The sequence below is a fragment of the Oreochromis aureus genome, linkage group 22, assembly GCF_013358895.1.
Source record: "Oreochromis aureus strain Israel breed Guangdong linkage group 22, ZZ_aureus, whole genome shotgun sequence".
Classification (NCBI taxonomy): Eukaryota; Metazoa; Chordata; class Actinopteri; order Cichliformes; family Cichlidae; genus Oreochromis; species Oreochromis aureus.
In genome coordinates this window covers 30,216,099-30,232,597 of record NC_052962.1, presented here as the reverse complement: position 1 = coordinate 30,232,597, position 16,499 = coordinate 30,216,099, and the positions used below count along the sequence as shown (strand labels likewise).

Here is a 16,499-nt window from a genome sequence, read left to right as displayed (position 1 = left end):
CCCAAAATAGACTGAGATATGAAGTCTGACAAAGAAACTACAAAGTGTAGTTGACCAAAACTAAGTTATAAGCTTAACCTGACATTTTAGTATTCTAATTTATCATAAAATATTATAATGACATAGAAATATACACAAACAAATAAAAGATAAAAGTATTCAAACTACTTTGATTGCACATATGGAAAAGTAAGAAAAACATTTACCATTGTTTTCACTAGTAAATGTATAAAACTTAGAGTCAAGTGCAAATGAAAACTTTCGCAGACTACACTGAGTATTGTGAAGACTAATGTACACTCAATGGTGTGCTGCTAATCAAATGCACTTAAATAGCTGATCATCAGTAAGTATTACCACCTCTATAAAAGTACAGACCTCAGGCAGATTGAAATACTGTGCTGGGACCCTAAAAGAGCTGTGCATAAATGATTGCCTACAAACTTTGATGAACTAAAGCAACAAGAGTGTGAAGAAAACTTAGCCAAAGTTTAGCAAGTTTAGCTCAATAATATGAAATACTGACAAAGGCATACAGGATACTAAAGCTGCTTCTACAAGCTGCTGAATAATGAGGTAAGCTTAGTTTTTCCTGTAGCTGTACATGTTTTATACTGTGGTTTAAAATAGTCACATTTATACAAACTATATTTCTCTATTTCCTTTTTATAAGGGTGCACTGATTAGCTTTATCAAGCAATGCAAACAGCTTTAGCAAAAGCTAACTTACCCACTTTTTCTATTTCTGATGATTAAAATTAAATACATTGAATTTATTCTTTGTTTGACTGACCTGATTTATGTGGTGCTAAATCCAGTCAAAGGGGGAAAAAATCCCAGATAAACTTACTCAACTTAAAAGCTAAAAGCTAACTAGTCTAGCTTATTGAAAAAGGACTTGCAGTATTTTATTCTTTTAGTTTTAAGGTTTTCCAGTTTAAGTTGGCTTAAATCCGTTTAGATCATACTTGCATTTATTAGATTACAGATAAAGCAATCAGTGATTAGCTTAGCACAAGGAAAAAAGGCTAACATTACTAACTGCAAAACTTCAATTTAATTCATTTTTCTTTTGCTTCTTTAAAAAAATATTGCATAAAAAGATGGTACTTGCTCCCATGTCTGTATTTAACATATGCAAGCAAGCAAGCAATTTATTTATATAGCACTTTCAGATCAGCCCCCAGCTGAACACAAAGTGCTGTACACTTGACATGCCAAAATGATACATTAAACATGTTAAAAATTAAGAAAAATAATAATATAAAATAAATAAAATATATATATAAAAATGATTATTAAAATGACATTAAAATAAATAAAATTAGCACAAATAGCAAAGACAATAATAAAATAGTATAAAAAAAATGATGATGAGAATTACATTTAAAACAATAAAATCAGCACATTAGATCAAAACAATAAAATCAATAAAATCAGGGTCAGACTGTGTCATATGCCAAGGAGTAAAAATGGGTTTTAAGACGTGTTTTAAAAGTGGACAGTGAAGGGGCCTCTCTAATGTGCTGGGAAAGATTGTTCCACAGATTAGGAGCAGCAATAGAGAAGGCACTGTCCCCTCTGAGCTTCCTCTTGGACCTGGGTACCTCCAGGAGCAGCTTGTCAGCTGACCTGAGAGACCTGGGGGGTGAGTAAGGATGCAGAAGCTCAGAGAGGTAAGTTGGGGCAAGACCGTTTAAACATTTAAACACAAACATGAGGATTTTAAAATGAACTCTAAGATATACAGGCAGCCAATGGAGTGAAGCCAGGATGCGAGTTATGTGCTCTCTTTTACGAGTTTTGGTTAAAAGTCGTGCAGCAGAATTCTGGACCAGCTGCAGACGAGAGAGAAGATGCTGATTAACTCCACAATACAGTGCATTACAGTAATCTAGACGACATGAAATAAAAGCATGGATTACCGTTTCAAGATGCGGCCTGGATAAAATAGGTCTTATCTTTGCCGAGCGCCTTAAATGATAAAAACTGGACTTGACAGTAGCCCTAATTTGACTGTCTAATTTAAAATCACTGTCCATCTTAAAACCCAGGTTTGTAACAACAGATTTAAAATACTCTGCCAGGGGTCCCAAATCAATAGCAGAGGATTCACAAGGTCCACTAGGACCAAACAGAATCACCTCAGTTTTGCTTGAATTATATAAAGGTAGACATGATTATTGTTTGTTTTTCGTTTCTTTGTGTATAAATTAGATAAATTACATATTAAGTAAGAAAGATCAGCATGTCACTGAGCTGAAGGGTACAACCCTGTGCCCAAAAAGCTGAGATTCTGTGTAAAATGCAAATAAAACCTGATGTAATGATCTAAAAATCAGTAAAGCTCCTGAAAACAAAACAAAGATAACATATCATATGCTGGAAATAAGATTTATTGTTAAAAAAAAAACTGCTTAAATTTTATGTTTGTTTAAAAAAGAGGTTAGCAAAGGGGCATGTTTACATCTGTGTTGCATCACCGCCACACTGTGAGAATCTGGGAAATGAGGAGAGCCATATCTATAGTTTCTAAAGCAAAACCTTTTCCCATTCTGTCTTATATAGGATGTAGCATTTCAACACTTCCACGCTTGTGTCTTCTAAAGGACATATTTCAATAAGATAAGTCAGAAAAAATGGAGATAGGTAGGACAATGTAAGTGATGCAACTTCTTTCCCTCCCATGCATAAATGTAATAAGCATATCTAAACCGTGTTCCTTACGTCACTTATTAAAAGTGTAAATAGTCAGTGTAATATAAGAATGAATGAGAAATGCCTCCCCTTAAACTGCAGCTGCCAGCTATGATGAGTAACACACCGACGACTGACTGACTGGATAAATGAATGGCTAGACTGAGCTCCCCCACGCGTGCACACACAGACATACATTAATACACATGCAGACACTCACACGAAAGTATGCATGCATAAATACAGAAATGGGACTGGACTGCCAACAAAGCTGCTGGGCATGAGTGGACTGGAGTCCATCAACATGAGAGTGAAAAAAGGACAGCTAAACAAAAGAAAGAAAAGTATGTGCATAGATGAGCAAGGATGACACAAGAAACAGGATCTCCTATTTGAATAACCTGATCGTATGTCATCGTATGCCTGTCTTAGATACGCTCGTCAATGTTTACCGCTCCAGGATGTGGCGATAGGTAATGTTAGTGTTTCCATATGTCTCTGGCTTTGTTCCACCTTTATTCACTCATGATAAAAATGCTCTCTGCAGACCAGAGAGCTGCAGGGAGAAGAAAATCAACACAGAGAGTCTTGGCCAGACAGACAGACAGACAGACAGAAGGGTGGAGGTGCCAGTCGTGAATTTCACAAAGAGCAGAGGGACGATTTCAGCACCATGAAAACAATGCTGAATGAATAAATGGATAAGTCAGTTTGTTCCCAAACAAGTCCCAAGATAAAAATATCACACTGGCAACAAGCTAGTGACCAGGATGGAAAATATAGCTGATAAAATGCTGGATGTTTACCCTCGGAAGCTGACGGAGACTAAAGTAAAGCTAAAATGTGAATGAGGTTCATTCATCAGGTGGACACTACACTCCAAATGAATGATAACGTGCCAACTGGTTCTCGAACGGGGGTAATCCTAGCCTGATAACAGCCAGAACCACTTGAAGAGGAAGGATTTAAAGCTCTGAAATGAGGCAAGGATCATAATATATGCTTGGAAAGTCTTCATTTTCCCTCGCCATCAGGCTTTTTAAAATACAGAAGATACGTTATAATCAGCCAAAAAGTGACTTGTGTCCACACCAAAGCCATAATCTGCAATGAAGCAAATCAGGCAGGGTGGAAACTACATGTTTGGTATAAAAAAAAGAAAGAAGAAAAAGAGAGATCCAAGCATCCGCGGACTCCCAGTGTCTCAGATGTTCAGATTTTGCTGCTTTTATTTATTTTATTTTTTTTAGTATATTAAAATGAGCAAATTTAGATATATTTATATATTCCAGCATGGATTAATTAGTCTTTTGTGTGTATGTTATTTCATTATAAATTGAGCATCTCTTGGCTTTCAACTGCTGGATGTACAAAAACAGAAAACCTGGAGGTGTCACCTTGAGCTTTAGGCGCCTATAATGTCCACTTTTAACTTGTTTATGGCAGTAAACAACAACAGCTTCCACTGCTGTTAGTCTAAATTGGATGATCTGATTAAAATAACCAGACATTCCCCAATTCATTGCAAATTAAATAGCAACCACATCTCGCACTATAACAGTCCTGTCTTCTATCCCCATCCTCACAGACGTTGGTGCTTTCCTGCACTGTAACATGCAGTAGTAAGGAGGCGTGTCTGTGGCAGTGCAGAGGAAAAAATGGAAGAAACCAATTTAAAACGACCATTTAAATGGAAATGAAGGTTTGAGAGTGTTAGGAGTGTAGTAGTCTGAAAGCTGAATGTCCAGCATAAGGCTGGAGGGAGATGTATGTTTGACCATCTGGTGCTGAGCGGCAGGAGGGGACTCCTGCTTGAATCCTGTTTTTCCCTCCCTCTGGCTGCACCTTGCACATTATATCCAGTATTTTCCAGACAGACAGACACCCTGCAGTTATAGAGCCCACTGGGATTCATGCAGCAGGTAGAGATGGAGGTGCTGCTGGTGATGATGGGGCGTCTCTGGATATAATTGGCTGCAGGGATTGCACGGATCAATAATGGCAGCCTCTCACGGGGCGCGTGTCGGTGCACATATAACAGAGATATAGCTGCAGCTGGTGTTTCGTGTCACCAGCGTTGCACGCTTGCCTCGCTCTCTCTCTGTCTCTTTCCCTTTGATTGTGAGGGGGGAATGTGTTTGCATGAATGGACATCAGACATGGAGCCCAAACGCTGTGTGCGCGCACTGAAAGGCTGGAAAGCAGGGAGCTCTTTGTCCAACACACGGCCGCTGCTTGGATGGATAACACCAACTAATTACATTTATCCATTTGTGGTTGGCACTGTTGACTAAATGCTGCTTCCATACTGCTGCTGCTGAGTGTCTCATTAGGAGAAACAGCCACGGCAGCCTTCTCACGACCCAGAAACCCCCTCTATCTCTCTCAGAGTGAATGTCCGCTGGTTATTTCCAGCCCAGCCCTCCAGCACACAAATCATGAGCAGTGTGCTTAGAAACAGGGCGGATGTGTGAGATTATTCTGTTAAAAAAAAACAACTAAAACTTGCAGTGCATCTCCTGGAAATCACGCCAATAAACGCAGAGCTAATGAGCAACACGTTGAGTCTGGAAAAAAAACTCCATCCATATATTATAACCTGTGCAGGAGTTATGGTCTGCAGTTCTTATTGAACGTCTGTAAATTGCTTTTAAAGTGAGTAACAGCGATCCGTTTGGAGCTGATAAGAATCGGTGTTTTGTTCCTGTAAACACTCCATAACAGCAGCGGGCCTGACAGCTCGTGAAAACACATGATCACGATGGTTTGAACGCACACGGGAGAGTGTGAAGCACAGACACGAGCAGGCTGCCTGCATGAGCTCCGGAGCCGCTTACCTTCCCCGGGGCAGCAGCGGTCCAGGAATCCGAGCACAGCGCGAGGGAGGCCGGGGATGCTGCCGCCGCTGATCCCTCTCCTCCTGGGGGCAGACGGGTGGATGGAAGCTTGGATGTTTTCCGGCTTTGTGTTCAAGGTTTTTGCTCCAAAACCGAACCGACACGCAGCCGGTGGGATGAGGCTGGAGAGGACAGCGGGCAACGTGATCCTGAATGGTAATGGCTGTCCTATTCCTCCTCCTTTCCCCCTCTCTCAGTCTCTGCTTCTCTCTCTCTCTCTGCTCCTCTCGCCTTCAGCAACCCCCCACCAGCCCTCCTCTCTCGGTCCGCTTTCACACACACACTATCTCTCTTTTCTGGTCAATAGGCTGTTTTCACGGCCACGATACTTAACCCATGACTACTGAGTGTGTAAGTGTCGCGGAAATTGAGATTTCGGGTGTACTCCTGCGTCATCTGTGGCTCAGCAGCACCGCCAAACCCGGAGCGAGACGCGCGCACACACATTCACTGACACACACACACACACACACACTTTCTCTTAAATCGTAGAGAATAGGGAAACCACGGGCGTTCACGGTGGTCTATTTGCTCCATTCATACATTTCGGGATTATGTAAAAGAAGCAGCGCTTGATCTGGTCCGCGCTTTTACGCCACATGCGATTTTATTAATCTGGGATTTTATAATCCCTCCATTCTACCATGGCCACTCCTCCTCCCCCTTCTCCAAACAGCTGGAGGAAGGCAGGGAGTATTTTAAAAAGCAATTGATTACAGCTGGAAGAAGGGAGCGCAGAAAGCAGAGGGAGAGTTTGAGGTGCCGCTCCCAGTCTTCTGGGAGGAGATCCTTTACTGTCTGAGCTGACGCTAGAGTCCCGCATTACTCATTTAGGAGTAAACTGGACTCCTGGAACAGACCGGACTTCACCGCTCTGTATCTAAACATATATAATCTAATTAAATAAAAGAGAAAAAAGGGACTATATGAAGGTATCTCTGATATGAAACCACATAAGATCAACACAGATTCATGCAGTTATCACTTTGGCCCCATGTGGCCATTTTCATGTCTTTTAGCTCACTGATTTGGGGTTGCCATTCACTATCATGCTCCATTTTGCCTCGAGAAAAACACAAAAAGGCTCCAGGAAAAGGCCTGTAAAACAAATTAGTCTTCACCTGATTTAGATGTCACCATCCTCTGGATTATCTGCACTGCTACTGGTTTCACCAAACAGCGCGGTTTAATGTTTTGTCTGGCCTCATGAACCACCAGCTACACAAAGTGTAAAGTTCACTGATCTCAAGATTCTTTCACTTTCAGTTAATTATTGACCAATGCTGAACTGATCATCGTTACATTGTGTAAAACTTTGTTTACAGCTGTAATGTTGTGATAATGGGAGGCATAAATAATTTCTGGAAATCTATTGCAGCGCAGGCGGGATTATCTTTAATTTCCAGTTTAATAAAGCCAATCTGGATTTGAACTGGAAAACAGTGGGACCAGCTGCTTTCAGAGTGTGTGACTCAGTCCTCATGGAAAAACATATTCACCCACACGTGAGGACAAACAGTCAAAACCTCAGAGGAGGTTGGTGAGACTTTACCACTCTGGGGACTTAGCTGAAACAAAAAGATAGAGGGATACAGAAGGTATCAAGCAATCATTGTGACAAGTCACATTTCTTTCTGTTGCAATAAAAATCGACCATGTTTGACCTTCAAATAACCTTGAAAACAATGTATGTAACAATAAAGAGCTTTGAATATATAAGCCTGTATTTACAACTAATGCTCAAACAAGACCTGATGTCAGGAATATAGGCAGATCACAGGTAAACTAAACTCACTCAGCTTTGGTATACAAATCTGAGAATCAGTGTGCAATAAAACATACAAATATAATGTAGCATAAACTCATCTCCATGTCATGAACCCCCCACCACATTTCCATTAATTTTGCAGAGGATCTGACCTCTGTGTCCTCACTGGTGGCTACAGGGATGCATATAATTAAATCTCATGGTGGAGTCTTTGCATGTATAAAAGAACCAGAGGACGAATAAACAAAGAATTACCATAAATGCAGCCATGAAACTCGAGTGGGTTGAAGAAGACGTGCCTGGGTGTAAAATCTGAGGAGGAACCTGAGGGTTTTATCTGTGCTCCTGCTCCATCTTGTGGTGGCTCATGAAGCCTCCTAACCCCATCAGTCTGATTTAAAGGCTGCTTATTGACTTGAGGATGTCAGGGAGCATCCATTCAGATCTATCTCTCATCAGGGTGGTTGAGCTGTCCCTCGGGAGCACTCACTCACTGATCCACAGTACACTTTACTAAAATTAGGTCAGTGGGTTAAGAAAATAGACTGCACTTTAACTTTCACTTATAGCTGAGACACCGCAGAGCAGACTGCTGACTACAACAGCTGAAAGGACAGTAAATCATTTCATAGAAGTCAATAAAGCAGCTGTGGTGAGGATATTAAATTCAACAACTGTTCGTTTAGTTCAATACATCACTCACAGGCCTGACTTTTAAAGCAAACATTAAATTCTGATTTAACCAATATTCAGCTCAACATTAGGGTTTAAGGGTTGAACACACAGAGCACTTTGGAAAATTACAATAACAAAAGATGAAGGATAAACCAGCTGTTATACGTGCACATTTCAAACCATTAAGTCTGATAACTTCCTGGAGGTTTTTGAGGAACGCTCAACTGGGAGCAGACCCAGAAGTCATTGAAGAGATCATATACCTCCTCTATGTAGGCAAACTGCAATGTAAAAACACAGAACTGCAAGGGCTGTTTTATGTGCTATGTAATTTTACAATAATAGAAAACTGTGCTGCATTCAAATGTTTTAGGAGCATTTAGTGTTGTTTCATTAATCTTAACCAGCTGGCAATGAGTTTTTACGTCACTTTGCTTGTGTGAGTTTTGCAAAGGAGCTATTCCATATAGTAATAATAGATGCTCTATTAGTGTAAAATAGAAATACTCAAGTGAAGTAAAAGTACTTCAAATTCTAGTCTTTTTTTGTTTGCTGTTGTTTTGTGTTTGTGTTTGAGTATCTTGCTAAAATCAAGCAAATGCATAACAATGTCAGTTTACTTGACTTGCTTTTTTCTTAATACAAAGTACTGAGAATGTACATTTTTTGTGAGCCTGTAAATAGAGCCAATAAATTTAAAACTGCAAATGAATTACGATGAGAAATAAGATGAATCCATCTCCTCAAACACCCTTATATATATATATAGTGTAAATTTCAGAATACTATAAGGAAGATAAGAGTAAATGAGAAGATGACGACTGTAGGTGATAACATTTATTTGCAAACTTGTACAGGTGAACAGGAAATAAGCGATATCTGATTGGCTATACACAAGAACAGAACTGCGGACAGCTGGATGTTCCTTCATGGAGTCTGTTCAGCCTTGCCTGTGTGGTGGCTCGGCGGTGTGTATTTCCCCTCCTTAATCAGCTTGTCACGCTGCTGACGGATGGCATACAGCCTTTCGTGCTGCAGGGAAGATGGGGAGAAGAGAGAGAGAGATATAACAGGAATACAAAATAAAGGGTATTCTGTGTCACCTTTCAGTTCCAAGTAAAAAAATATAGTTCTTCTGCCACCATCTTTTACTCCTTGCACCATGTGTCACTGTTAAACACCACAAGCTTTAGCTCCACTGGCTCTACGGTCCCGACCACGGTTCTGTAAAAGCAGCAGCTTCCTGTCCACATGCACTCAGCAGAGATGCAGGCATTCCTCTGAGTGATGTTCTAACATCTCAAATGGCCTGTTTTAATGAATGCTGATGTTAAAATTTGGCATAAAGATGCTGCACAGGTAATCTTTAAAACATGTCCTCAGTGGAAGCAAATCTGACGTGAAACCTTCAGGCCGAAGCTGACATGCATCTTGAATCAGCACTTCGTCCTGCTCCGTCATGTTTTCAAATGATGACACATGGCTAACAAGCAAAGAGCAAGAGTCTGAACTTTGTGCTGCTGCTGCACTTCCACCCAAAGCTGTCAGTCTGTCCTCTGCTGACTCCTCCACTCTGTCAGATAGGCTGACTTCAGTTTAACTACACTACTTTGCAGATTTGACATGGACACTAGTTTTTCTTTCACTTTTTAAATAGTTTTCTTATTATTCAAACTCTGCATGAGAATCAAGTCATTTAATGCCACAAAAGTTAACAGAGATGCCAACATGTCAAATACTGAGACAAAATAGGCTGGTTTGTTGAATTAAGTAAGTAAGTAAAACTTTATTTATAAAGCAACTTTCTAGATGAAAGATCACAAAGTGCTTCACACAAGGATAACAAAGTATAAAACAAAACAGACAACAGTTAACAAAATGCAATTCTAAAAAGATGTGTTTTTAGTTGTTTTCTGAAAGAAGCTACTGAGTCCAGAGATCTTATGCTCAGTGGGAGAGAGTTCCACAGTCTGGGAGCCACAGTGGCAAAAGCTCTGTCTCCCTTAGTTCTCAGCTTTGTATGATGAATGATAAGTAGACCCAGGTCACATGACTTAAGAGACCTCTATAAGTCCAGGGGCGGATCTAGAAGGGTGGCATGGGGTGGCAACTGCCACCCTAAAATGATCCCTTGCCACCCCAAGTGCCACCCCAGTTTTGCATATGACAGTGTTGTTTATTAAAATAAGATAGCATTAACAGTTTGAGCGTAGTTACAGTCAACAGTGAATATAATTGCTAAAACTGAATATATTGCATAGTGTTCCCCCCCTCCACCATTAACAAATGGTTCAGCCCATAGCAGGACCGGCTTTTTTCTCGTTTTCAGTAGCAAGCGATGCTTATGATTGTGCCAGAGCACATTTTGAACAACACCATGGGAATTTCGGATTTTACACATTTGGTTGGATGTTACACTCTGGAAATGGAAGGAAGGTGAGTGTTAACCCTCTGGGGTCCACGGACACGCTGCACCTCCAAATCACATGACTGTTTTAAGCTGACATAGCAACAAGCTGCAGCCACGCTGAGTCTCTATTTCAGCCCATATTGAAAGTTCGGAGTTCAAAGTTTTTAAATTTTAATTACAGGCCAGTAAATCCAGAGTTATGATAATATATATAAGCCACGCTTTTTACTAAATACTGTCGTCATGTTTTGTGTGTGTGTGTGCTTTAAGCGTTTTCTAAGGACAGCGAAAAACAGTAAAGAAAGGAAAAAAGCCACCTCTTTCCTATCGGTGGAAAAATGCACCATGTCGACTAATTTAAAAAAAAAGTCAACACGTGGGATTTGGTTGTTTAGGAAGAGGGAGAGTTTTGGGAGTGACGGTAACAGCAGCGAGACAGAGCGAGTGAGAGAGAGAGTTTTTAGATGTGGGAGATTTGTGACGTTTAGTGTGGAGTGTATACTTAGTGTGTTGTGTTGTCTTGTGTAGTTGTTCTGTTGTGTAGTCGTTTTGTTTTGTGTGTCAGTGAGGGCACTAATGAATGTCACAAAGGCACATTTGTAATGTAAACACTGTCACTAAGTAGAAAACCAGCGGAGTGATACACCTGCTGTTGTCAGGCCTGCAGGTTTGTCCCTGTGCTGTTCTGTCTTTTGGTGGACAAACTTTTTTTTTTACTGGCACACATCATTTGTGGGGCATCTTATTGCGACACCTGATTGTTCTCTCATTTTAGTTTTAGTAATATTTTTAAATGGTTGTACAAAATGAAAAAAAAAAAGCGGCAGGTGTATTGGCTGCATTTTTAGAGAAATAGTTGTATATGTTTACAAAATGTACAATTTATATTTGCATTTCAAGTTATAAAAATTACTCAACATGTCTGTGGGTTTTTTTTTTACAAAAAATACTACTAGGATTTTAAGTTCTTTGTGTGATTTCAGATCAGTAATACTAATGCAGTATGTCAGTGAAAAAAAACAACTAAATTCAGTTGAGCTGAAAAGAATGATACCAAACAAGGCAAGGGAAAAAATAAAATGAAACAATTTGAGGGTGAAATACAAACGTAAACTCAAAAGGAGTCAAAATGGCGGTTGTATTTCAGACCTCAGTGGGTTAATCCAACAAATCATGAAAAATTAGGTTTAAATTTTTGTTCATGACAGTGCAGATTACTGACATTTTGTGTAATTTAAGCTGTAACAATGTGATTGTTTTCTAACAAAAAACAGTGTGAAACTTAAGTTAGACTTGTATTTGTAAATGAACCGCCCCATGTTGTGTAGCTTTCTGGATTTCATACTTATTGGGCTACATATTTATTTATTATACAGGCTATATAGTACATAAGATCAAAACTCACATGTTTTATGCAACTAAAGTGTGTAATTATGTGGGCTACAGACAATAATTAAGTTATAGACTATATTTATATGAAAAACGTGTATACTTACTGCATTTGAATCATTTTAACCATATGTAACCACCTGCATGTGTTTGGGGGAAAAAAAAAGGCTTTGATTTTGCCACCCCATTTGATTTCTTTGCCACCCTCATGCCACCCTAAGAAAATTTCTCTAGATCCGCCCCTGTATAAGTCAGTACCAGAATCTTTAAGTGGACTCTGAATTCGACAGGGAGCCAATGCAGCTGTATCAGCAACGGTGTCACATGTGAGTACTTCGATGTTTTGGTCAGAAGTCTTGCTGCAGCGTTTTGAACAATCTGCAGATGCTCCAGAGAAATTTTGTTTAAACATGTAAACAGTGAATTACAGCAGTCCAGTCTTGATGACATGAAAGCATGAATGACAATCTCCAGTTCAGCGCGAGAAACAATGGGGCTTAGTTTGGAAATGTTTCTTAAGTGATAAAAGCAGGACTGAACCAAAGATTTGACGTGAACATCCAAAGTGAGAGCTGTGAGAGCCATTTAATGCCATAGTTTTGTTAAACCCCTTAAATTAAAGCTGGAAGTGCAAAGAAATTATGTTCTTATTGATGCAACTTTGATATCAAGGAGTTGATCAGCAACTTCATGTTTTATTTAAATGGCTGAAAGCTGCAATATTCATAGAGGAAGAAATCAATGGGAACTGTTCTTAAATAAGGAGCTGTATCAACCTGACTCGAATCATTTTCAAAAGATACTGAATGCTGCCTTACACATTCACATTTAATTGTTTTATAACCGATAAATATGAAAACAGTTGTTTGTGTCTGAACTTGTTTTCATGGTGGCTCTGTGAATAAATGTGTGCTATAAACAGGTTAGCAGCACACACAGCGGCTGTTAAAATAAATAAATTAGTATTTCTAATTTTGAAAAACAGCAAGCATAATTGACTAACAGCACATTGATTTTTTTTCCCCCAATATACAGATAAACTGCAGTGAAAGAGCTCTGTTCCAACAACACATGGGCTGTCATGCCAAGTGTGGTGTGGAGGAGGTGAGATCGGGTGATGTGTTAATTTTTAACAGTTTGAGAGAAGATTCATCCTCTTAATGGAACTAGACATAACTTACAGTTCTAGCTCATTACAACTATCCTCTAAAATTAGATTAATTTAGTATCTAACTGTTATTTCTGATAATACAGCAGCCATTATTTAAACCAGTGCAATTTGTACAGAAACAGTTGAGTATGAGGAGTCAGATTACCGTCTTCTGCCTGTGCATGCACTCGTAGAAGTCCTCAAACTCCAGCTGGCACTCCTTCTTGGCGCGGGTCTGCCCGATGCCATGAGAACATTCGATCCACTCCTTCTCGAAGGCATGGCAGCGTGCCGCCCGCTTGTTGGGCTGCTCTCCGCTCTGCAGCAGCAGCCAGCGGTCCAAGTTGATACCGAGCCGCGACTGCAGGTCCACGAACGGCATGATGCTGAACGAGGAAAGGCACAGGACCGAAAGTGATTAAAGTGAGGCAGGACAGGGCAAATTTTAAGTTTTTAATATAAAATGAAACTTAACAAATTAAAACTGGAATTTGTAAGCCGGTCTAACAGAACTCTATACATTTCAGTAACTGTAATCACTAATTAGCTTATATCAGTATAAGTATACAGGTACTTGGATCTACAGTATTTTATATCTATAAAGGCAGAAGTAAGGATTTTAATAAAAACTGAGCACTCATGAGTTTTTAAATGTAGTTCAAGACATTCTGAAATGCATTTTTTTTTCTCCACACAAGAAATAATAAAAAGCAAAAGAACAATCAAAAAACTTCTTCTGGCCACTGTAGTCTTTAAACATCTGCCACTATAAGAGCATTACCATGAAGTACAGCCCCATTTAAAGGAGGACAGTAATTCAAGTAATTTCAGAATTTTTATTTCTATATCAACAACATCAAAATAAAAAGCTGTCTACTTAACTTTTAGTGTTTCGTCAAGTTTTAAACAGTGGATTATCTGTCACTCTCTCTCACCCTACCTCTAGCAACCTCCTCTACATGTCTTCTCTTCCTGCCTGGGAGCGCCATCTTCAACATTCTTTGACCAATAAATCCAGTGTCTCTTCTCTGCACATGCCCAAACCATCTCGGCCTTGCTTCTCTGTCCAGACTGATCAAACTGATCTGTCCCTCTGATGTACTCACTTCTAAATAGGGCTGCCACAAACGATTATTTTGATAGTCGACTAGTCACCGATTATTTTTGCGATTAGTCGACTAATCAGATCATGCATCGATTGGACGTAAAACTTACAGCTTGAAAATATGTTAAACGTTTATTTTGTGACCCAGAAAGAATAATAAGAGTAATATTAAAACTAACTAGCTGCCGCCATTGTTGACAACTGCGCTGGGCCGCACTATGAATTCTGGGACACAGCTTCTTCTTCTTCGGGGTTTAACGGCAGCTGGCATCCTTTACATGCACTGCTGCCATCTTCTGTTTCAGTCCGTTATTACACTTTTAAATCCTACTACTTATTCCTGCGTCTTTTGTGATCTTACAAAGCTTCAAACGACGCGTCGACTATTAAATCAGTCGTCGACGATTTTGATAGTCGACGTAATCGTGACTAGTCGACTAATCGTGGCAGCTCTACTTCTAAACTTAACATCTTCAACTCGACCACCTGTCACCATCTTCAAGTCATACACAGCAGGTCTCACTACATCTTGCAAACGGTCCTCTTCACTCTTTCTATCACAAATCACCCCCGACATTCATCTCCAGTCACTCCACCCTGCCCACCTTAAAATTATAAATGTAGTGTGGCTCAAACTTTTTTTAAAAAAAAAAATCTGGTTTAATAAACTACAGGAAAATAAACAGACTTTTGCTGAGTAAAGCAACTCAGACTCACTGCCTACACTACAAGCAGACTAATCATCCTTACATCTCCACAGAGCCATGGAAAAAATCTGGACTCTTAGTGAACGACAAACGAACGATTATAACTTCATATTTTAAAAATATTAAAAAATAAAATAAATTAAAATCTTCGTATCTGTAATTAACGATAACAAATGTATTAAGTAGTTCTGGCTGTTCAAGTGAATCCGTCACATTTTGTGGATATAAACTGCTATTGAAATTATCCTTCAATGACAGCCAGCCATGCTAATCACAGGCCGCGTTTATTTCACAATATTTGCGCACTAACGCAATTTTCAAACTTCATATAAAATCTGCGATGTAGCAAACACATCCACAGCCTGCTTACGTGTCGCTAATTCTCGTTAAATGTTTGTATTTACCGTGTTTTCTTCGAGGCGTTTTAACCTTCCTCCGACTCTGCACGCCCCGCTTTACGGCTGCTGAACAAAAACACTGCCGTAAAGTGATCGACTGGGGTGGAAACATATCTGCCCTTCTTTTGCACCACTGCCATCTGCTGGTGTGGCCTCAAAAGTACAGTTACATTTTAGTTAGCAATTTAACAAAGCTGTGTTGAACCAGCAAGTTTAGCGATTTTTCAGAATAAATTCGATGAATTTGATAAAGTATAATATTAGCACATGATAAAGTATAATAAAGATAATAATCCTAATGCAATGTTGCTTTTGAGAGAAGTATAGAGAAGATTATGAGAAGTTACACTGTTTCTCTGTGGCTCTAGATAAAGCATATGATAGGGTTACAAGAGAGAATGAAGCTGCATGAGGAAGTAAGGAGTGGCAGAGAAATATGTGAGGCTGGTGCAGGATGTGAATGAGGACAGTGAGACAGTGGTCAGGTAAGAGTTATAGATGAGTTCAAGGTGGGGGTGAGATTTTGGTTTGCAGTGGTGAGGGACAGGCTGACAGATAAGATCAGGCAGGAGGCACCGTGGACTGAGAATAGGGAGCAGGTGGAAGAGAGCCTGGAGAGGTGGAGGTTTGCTCTGGAGAGAAGAAGAACAGTGAAAGCCATTAGAAGCAAGACAGCATACGTGTCTGTGAATGAGAGGAAGACAGATATAACAGGAGATACAAGGAGAATGAGTAGATGAAGGTAGATGAGTTTAAATACCTGGGGTCAATCATCCAAAGCAACCAATAATGCACAAGAGAGATGAAGAAGAAAGTGTAGGGTGGAGTCGATGGAGACGAGTCTCAGGGGTGATTTGTACAGAAAGACAGCTGCAAGAGTGAAAGCAAAGGTTCAAGGGAGGGAGACCTGCTGTGATGTACAGCAGGGACGTCAGACTTACAGCCCAAGTGGGTCGTACCAGTGAAACTGAACTTTCTGTCAGTAAAAGCAAGTTTAACTAGAGAATTAGCTGAGCTATCTTAATATGAGAAAAAAACCCCACACAACTGTATAACAGTATTTCTTAGTTTTTCTACATAATAAAGAAATATGGTAAATGAAATAAATGTGTCAGCACAGCTCTTTAGGCTTAAATTGTAAGAAATAAATGCATAAAATGACAGAAATAGTTATGGGAGCTCATTGCCCAGATTGCACTTTAATTATAATGATAGTTTCTGGAAATACACAGAAGATTTCCTCGGTTTTGAAACTTTGGACTCATTGTGGGAAAACAGAACTTTTTATAGCCGATAATGATCT

General features: G+C 39.7%; 2 protein-coding genes across 5 annotated transcripts in view; both read right to left on the bottom strand.

Annotated features, from left to right (window-relative positions):
* The window catches only part of macf1a (microtubule actin crosslinking factor 1a), a 238,281-nt gene extending 232,415 nt beyond the window's left edge, over positions 1-5,866 (bottom strand). For all 3 annotated transcript variants that reach the window (XM_039605406.1, XM_039605412.1, XM_039605413.1), the window contains exon 1: positions 5,535-5,866. The gene's annotated coding sequence lies outside the window, so the exon portion shown is untranslated. The remainder of the gene's footprint in view (positions 1-5,534) is intronic.
* Positions 5,867-8,859: 2,993 nt separating this feature from the next.
* On the bottom strand, positions 8,860-15,332 carry ndufs5 (NADH:ubiquinone oxidoreductase subunit S5). Of its 2 annotated transcripts, none has more exons than XM_031754765.2 (3): positions 15,203-15,332; positions 13,153-13,372; positions 8,860-9,069 (listed from the first exon to the last, which is right to left on the bottom strand). In XM_031754765.2, the coding sequence occupies exons 2-3, from the start codon at positions 13,366-13,368 to the stop codon at positions 8,965-8,967; spliced, it is 321 nt and encodes a 106-aa protein (XP_031610625.1). In that variant the 5' UTR covers positions 13,369-13,372; positions 15,203-15,332; the 3' UTR covers positions 8,860-8,964. The 2 variants fall into 2 exon arrangements, with proteins under 2 accessions (XP_031610625.1, XP_039461141.1); XM_039605207.1 differs by lacking the exon at positions 15,203-15,332 and adding an exon at positions 13,927-14,093.
* Between the last annotated feature and the right edge of the window lie 1,167 nt (positions 15,333-16,499).

Excerpts from the sequence above, each read along its gene's own strand:
- ndufs5 (XM_031754765.2), bottom strand. The coding sequence starts at position 13,368 with ATGCCGTTCGTGGACCTGCAGTCGCGGCTCGGTATCAACTTGGACCGC. Across the intron at positions 9,070-13,152 it reads GCATGCACAGGCAGAAGACG|CACGAAAGGCTGTATGCCAT; the intron begins GTAATCTGACTC and ends TCTTCCCTGCAG.